This window comes from Galeopterus variegatus, unplaced genomic scaffold, assembly GCF_000696425.1.
Source record: "Galeopterus variegatus unplaced genomic scaffold, G_variegatus-3.0.2 Scaffold6959, whole genome shotgun sequence".
Classification (NCBI taxonomy): domain Eukaryota; kingdom Metazoa; phylum Chordata; class Mammalia; order Dermoptera; family Cynocephalidae; genus Galeopterus; species Galeopterus variegatus.
This window is the reverse complement of record NW_007733070.1, coordinates 107,412-114,221: the sequence shown is the minus strand read 5'-3', so window position 1 is coordinate 114,221 and position 6,810 is coordinate 107,412. Positions and strand designations below refer to the sequence as shown.

General features: G+C 53.3%; 1 protein-coding gene across 1 annotated transcript in view; it reads right to left on the bottom strand.

The window, feature by feature from the left end:
- LOC103606922 (collagen alpha-1(XIII) chain-like) overlaps window positions 1-6,810 on the bottom strand; it is a gene marked incomplete at its 3' end in the record, with an annotated part of 49,859 nt that overhangs the window by 950 nt on the left and 42,099 nt on the right. Inside the window, exons 18-23 of the mRNA XM_008591481.1 lie at window positions 6,375-6,428; window positions 5,448-5,534; window positions 3,853-3,906; window positions 2,612-2,656; window positions 2,162-2,230; window positions 938-961 (exon numbers count right to left, since the gene is read on the bottom strand). Of these exons, the coding sequence (XP_008589703.1) occupies window positions 938-961; window positions 2,162-2,230; window positions 2,612-2,656; window positions 3,853-3,906; window positions 5,448-5,534; window positions 6,375-6,428 (333 nt within the window). The remainder of the gene's footprint in view (window positions 1-937; window positions 962-2,161; window positions 2,231-2,611; window positions 2,657-3,852; window positions 3,907-5,447; window positions 5,535-6,374; window positions 6,429-6,810) is intronic.

The following is a 6,810-nucleotide window of genomic DNA, read 5'->3' as shown; positions in this document are numbered from 1 at the left end:
AAGGAACTTTCTAGAGTGACTGCGGTGGTGGATACATGTGTTTATACATTTGTTGAAACTCACCAAACTCTACACCTAAAATGGGTTCACTCTATTGTGTGTAAGTTACACCTCAAGGTTGATTATAAAAGAAAAAATAAGTTTCCAGGGAAGTTTTATTTCTAATAACTTTTTCAAATAATATATTTTCATATTCCCAAATGAAGTTCATTGATTCCAGAATCATGTAGTTAATGCCAGTTTCTGGGATTGGGATGTCATATAAGTGGCGTTTGATTCTGAGCCTGTGTGTTCTGTGGCACATAGGCACGCAGCATACAGCCATGGAAAAACATTAGGTGAATTGAAATTCCAGTCTGAGAACTTTATGGTCTGTCTCTCCCTCCTCCACCTTGGAAGTTAAACTTGGTGGTGGTCATTTTAACTACAAATATTACTGACAGCCTTTCACTGCTAGGCAGGTGTGCAAAACCTGGGCTTAGAATTCACTGGTTTTCCAAGTGCAGATAATCAAACCGATTTCTAGGCGGGGGAAAATGTGGAGGGTTACTATTGATTTTTCAGGGTAACGGATTTTTTTAGCTGAAGGTTTAGAAAAAAGGGAAACAAAAACATCCTCCTTGATACCGCTATTTCCTTGATACAGCTGTGAATAGAACCCAGTATTTATACTGCCACCAGAGTGCACAGCCTTGCCAGTGAAGAGCCATTCCAGGGGACAGCATGTCCCAGGCATGGGCAGCTCCAGAGGCCCACCCATGGGTCCTGACCCCTGGCCCAGGCTCAGATCCTCCGCTGCCCCAGCTCTGTCAGGGCTGCCCTAGCCCAGAAGCCCAGCATGTGCTTTCTGCTGGTGAGAACTCAAGTCCTTTCTTCCAGGCTACCCTTGCGGCCCCCAGCCTAGTGCCCAAGGAAAGGAGGAAGGAGGGAGACTTACCATCAAGGCCAGCGTTCGGATCTCCTAAAAAACCAACACATGCAATCAGCTAAAGAGCAAACGAAAAGCTATCTGGATGGTCCCCTCCGCCCAGTCATGAGAATGTGGGAGCTGGGACCCTCGAAGGAGCCCCGGTAGAGGCAGACCTCACAGCGGGGCTCCATGGCTCCCAGCCCCCCTCCCCCCTCCCCCCAAGGTTTGTAATTACTGGGCAGAGGGCACCCAGCATCTCATAAGCCAAATGCTGCTCTGAGGTTGTCCTACCACAGATGCGACATGCCCTAACAGGGACTGCAACAGTTTCTCCACGTTACCCAGGGAGGAAAGGAAGCAAAGCCTCTTATTCTTCCTAATCACCCACTGGGACCCTCCCTTGTTCTTTCCTCTTCTCCAAGAAACCAAACTCAAGGTTGTGATGGATCTCCCTCTGAACAGACACTGTACAGGTTTAGCAGAACACGGAACCACTCATAATACAACATAGAGCGATGAGGGCTTTAAGAAAGAATTTTACACCTTGTAAATAGATTGACACACACACAGATTCTTCTGAAGGAATGGTTCTCAACCTGGGGCAATTTTGTCCCCCAGGGGACATTTGATCATGTCCGGAGATATATTTTGGTTGTCACTACTGGGGATGGGGTGCTACTGGCATCTAGTGGGTGGAGACCAGGTATGCTGCTAAACATCTTACCACACACAGAACAGCCTCCTCACCCCGCCACAAAGATTATCCAAAATGTCAACAGTGCCAAGGTGGAGAAACCTTGCTTTAAAGGATGGAGAGCTTACAAACTTGAAATAGGATTTTGACACAAAAGGGAGACGCGTTCCAGGAAGACAGAACCATGTGTAAGGCAGTATGCTGTACCAAAGAAATGGAGCCCGTGCACCTTGGGGCCAGCTGGATGGGCCACCAGCACCCTGCAGGGTGCCATAATGCTTCCAATGTCTCTCAGGTGCCAAGAGCCAGGGTAACTGGCCAGCTGGGGCCCAGACAGAGAGCCAGGCCACCTGGATGCTGAATGGTAGAGGCCATTGGACCGGAGGCTGGACAGTGGGAGGCCAAAGGAGAGAACGTCTGTCCTGGAAGCTCTGCCCAATGGCCTGGCTACAGGGCCACTAATCAGCAGTGTCCCGGCACTCCCTCAGGGGCATGGTGCAGAGCCCTGAGGTCCACGAGGACCTATGATCTCTATCTCCAGGCTGGGTGCCACTCACCTGGAGAGCCTCGTTGATGTTTCCGTTATAATCCACCATCTCTCCTTTCCCTGGTTCTCCTTTGCAGCCCTAGAAGACACATGAGATCTCAACCCAGGGCCCGGACCAGGGGGCACCTCGTGGCAATGGCTGCTTGCTCTCTGTCAAATGGCTGCACCTGACTGCACGCGACAGGTGGGTCCAGAGAGCTGGAGGGGGCTGTGAGGGATTCCAGACCCTCTCAGAGGATGTTCAGGGATAGAAGAACAAAGAGAAGACTCCATTTGAGAAGTCTGGGCGAGACAGACCTGGAGGAGACCGAGTCCACTCACGGCTGCCACGTCAGACCTCTTACCCGGGGTTGGAATGCTGTCCCCCCTACACCTCAAGACCCCAGGGTCAAGCTGCTCATGCTGTCACTCCAGGAAGGTGAGATGTCACACTGTGACTCCGGGAGAGAGATGCACACACCTTGGGACCAGCTTGTCCCTGTTCTCCAGCTGCTCCGGGCTCTCCCTGTTGCATGACAAAATTGGAGTGAAATGGAGATGACGCTGGGTACAAGAGAACCTGATGTCCCCAGATGGGCCATGCATTTGGGGCCATGGAGGGGGCCAGAAGGTTCATCTTAGCTCAGGCCACCAGGACACAGACCTCCCTGCTCACTAAAGTGCAGGCTCCACCCCTTGAGAAACATCCTTCGAACTCCCGCCTGTCCTCTTCTCTCCGAGTTCATATGGCTCCTTCCCATGTCACATTTAATCATATTCTTTCTGTGTTCATGGTTAGTGACTCCCCTTTGTCCCTGTGGCAACCTCTCCTCAGTCCCCTAAGTCAGCAACCTCCCTGGGAACAGGGACCCAGCCCCTGGCTTCCCTTGGGCTTCTTCTGCTCGGGTAGCAAGGGCTCAGTCACTTTCTGTCAGTTGCCTGGGCAGTCAGTCATTGCTAGGGAGAGGCTGTGCAGTTCTTTTAGGGCCCCCTGTACTTGTGAAGGACCCGAACTGCTGGATGAAATGCAGGGGCCAGGTGAGGTATCAGGAGGACACGAGCATATGAACACCTAACTCCCCGAGCAGGTAGCGGTTTGGTCATGTTGGAAACAGGACAGAGCTAAGGGGCATAAATGAAACAGTGGTGTCAACTGTGAAAAACAAATCACAGTTCCAATTTTCCCAGGATAATGTTAACATTGAAGAGAATTTAAAAGAATCAAGATTGAGAGTAAAAATAAAGAAAATATGAACCCATTGGTATAACACAACTCCTGATCACCCAGCAGTGAGCCAGCTCACGGGAATGTCCAGCCACTGCCACCTCCAGGTCACCTGCCCTCTACCTTCACTACCTTCCACACCATTTTAGTCATTGTGTACCTGTAAGAGATGCACCAGCCTTTCACAGTGAGTAGCTGGAGGGAGGGGACAGGCCCACCTTTACCAGTGGCTTGGGAAGCTCCCAGAGGCTGGGGCTCTGTGCCACTCCCCAGCCCAAGCGCCCCATTCCTGGGCTGGCTTTTGCACAACTGCGATCTCAGTGGAAGGCTCTCTAAAGACCAAGCCAATCAGGAAAGATGGCACCAGTGGTCATGACTGGTCAGCTTTGTGCCCTAGGTTCCAGTTGCAGGAATGGCTGAGACTGATTCTCTGAGCTGGGGCTTGAACTCCCAAGCTGACCCTCGTCCTGCATCCCTTGGGTCTGGGGCTTCTGTACCTTGTCTCCTTGCCGCCCTGGGGGGCCAGTCTGGCCGTCCACTCCTGCTTCTCCCTGGGGAAGAGGAGAGAGACGGGATGAGGGCACGCAGGGCAGCTGGGACAGTGCTGCAGGGCACACGATGGTCTTGCTGCTAATGTTCTGGGTAAAATCTTTGGGCCTCTGTATCCCCCTGGCTTCCACTAACTCGCACTGTTCCACCTATCTGACTCCTGCCCACCCTTGGGCCCAGCCTGGTCTTGCCTCCTTCGGGAACCCTCCCTGTCCACTCCCCTCCTCCTCTGAGTTCTGTACTGGTGCCCACCCTGCCCTGCCAGGCCCTCCTCAGCGCTTGGTTAGCACACACATGTCCAGCTCTGTCGCAGCCCCCAGCTGTACTGTTGGCTGCCAGCAGCCCCGACTGTGGGGAGGCAGGTCATTTTGGAGCCTGGAACACTCAAGAAGTCACATCTCATCGGGTCAGGTCTGGGAGACAGAGGGCAGCGTGAGGGCCCTGGGCATCCAGGGAGGGGGCCCCAGGAGGGAGGGCAGGAGGAGGCCCTTTCCAAGTACTTCGCTTATTTAACATTACACCTGGACTTGGAATGGTGGACATGGCTTTGGGAACACAGTCCTCTAGCTTTCCCTCCCTTTGTCTCAAGATGCAGGAAAATAGTGATCAGGTTTCCCCAATCACAAATCAAGACCCAAGACATCCCAGGTACCACTCCCTGTGGGGTCAGTGGGAATGACTCCAGCGCTGGGATGTCCCAGGGCCTGGGTGGCAGGGCTGCATTGGCAGAGCTGGTGCTCAAGCCAGGGAGCTCTGTTGCAGCCAAATTCATGATGGGCATGTGGGGTTAGCTGGAGACCTTCCCACCTCATCCGGGTTCCTGTGGCTCCCTGCAGCTCCCTTTGCTATACCCTGTGAATTGTGGGTTTTTTCTCCTGCTGGATTGTGAACAATCTGAGGGCAGGTTCCCTGCAGCCCCACTACCCATGCAGGGCCCAGCCCATGGCAGACCGTTGATGAATGCTGGTGGAATGAACAAAGGTATCGCCTCAAATCACATAGGGTAATTCATGCTTTCCTTAGGAGCTGAGAAAGAGGCCCCCTTCATTTCCCTGTGCTGCTAAATAAACCAGGCATCTGTCTGGGAAACCCAAATCCTATCATTGTGGTTTCAAACCAGAGAAAAGAAAGAGAGGGCAGTCCCATCCACAGCTGCCCCACAGCTGCCACCACCCTTTCCTGCTCCTAGGTGTGCCAGCGAGCACACCTGAAACTTATCAGAGCCAAGGCGAGGTGCCTTTCTGGCTGTCCTAAGTCCCTGCTGCCAGTGGTCCCTGACTCAGTTACATCATTGTCATCTAAATCAATGGGACCATCCATCTGCCTCAGGGAAGACATCTCTCCTGGAAGGCCAGTCATCTGCTCGGAAGCAGGAGCTCAGATGAAATGACCTTGCTAGAATCCACTGGGGAAAACCACACACCTGGGGAAGAAGAAGGTTGAAGAAGGTGAGGTGTCTAGGACACAGAGTCCCCAAGAATGGGCTGAAGATAAAGGTCACAGGCAAACATCTCCTTTGACGCTGATCCGAGGAAAAACTCACCTTTGGCCCTGGAGGCCCAGGGAGTCCTGGAGGGCCCGGCTCCCCCCGACCTCCCCCAATGGAGTTGCCAGCATCGCCCTTCTCTCCCTGGGGGCAGAAAATAGAGTTACTGTCACTGGCTTGACCTAGTTCCAAGAGGTGGAGATCCCTTGCCATCTGTTTTCTTCCCTCCCAGTTCCAAGGAGTGAGGGCAGCAGGCCACTGCTCAGTCTAGGCTGGACGCTGGAAGGACACTAAGGGGTCTGTGTGCTCCAGGATGTCTGGTGACCAGAGGTCTTCAGAACCCCAGACTGGTCTGACCTGGCCATGGGATTTGAGGAGAGAAGGCAGCTGGTTACTAAAGGGGACAAGCGTAGAGCTGAAACACAGGCCCCATCAGGCCCTGGGGCTAGAGTGGTGTTTCTCAAAGTGTATTCCATGGAACACTCCTTCAGAGGGCTGAGAATATTGGAAATATGAAAAGAGGGTCTGGCAGCCACTGTTAAGAAATGTAGAGTTAAAGGAAGCTTTGCTGGCTCCTTCGCTGCAGGCTGAGGTGCACTGTGATCTTCCAAGGGCCTGTCTTATGCAGCTCTCCCCAAACTTATTTGACCTCAAGTCTTTTTGTTTGTTTGTTTAAATGAAACATCTCACAGAACTTGTGGACAGGGGGTACATTTTCAGAGCTGGTATGAAGAAATCTGACCAGGTCATAGCTACTGAGTTCCTTGAATTTGAGCATTTTGGGGCCAACCAGGGCCTACCTTGCACGTCTCCTCCTACCCTGTACAGAATCGCTGTGTTCCAGCTGCCTTGACCCCCATTTGGGAGAGGGTCACCTCCAATGCTGGGGCTCATGTGAATGTGCAGGGCTGGGAATGGACGTGGGGGAGGAAAGACACCAAAACCTTACAGAGAACCAGCCATGCAGGGCTCCTCAACACCCACCTTCTGCCCCAGGAGGCCAGGCAGCCCGGGGAAACCTGCAGCCCCTTTTTCACCCTGCGGGGGAGACGCAGACAGTGCAGGGTTAGGAACTGTTTCTCCAGGATGTCTGTGAAGGCGCCAGCCCCACCGGCTCAGGACCTTGGCCTTCCTGGCTCCTGCCTCCCTGGCCCCTCCTTGGGCCCTTCTTTGAAAGACCCCCTTCCTCCCAAACCCCCATACTGGCTCCTTCCCAGAGCCACTTCACACTGGTGACAGCCTGCATGGCTATTCTCCCGTTCCCATGTGGCCTGGGCCCTCATCAGTCATGCACAGGGGGGACAACACTTGCAGCAGCACTGAGTCCCTTCCCGGGGTCTTCTGGGGACAGGGAGCAGTTTGGAATGCCAGTAGTTGGGCAAGCTCTTCCCTCAACCACTGGGCTCTTTTCCACCCTCTT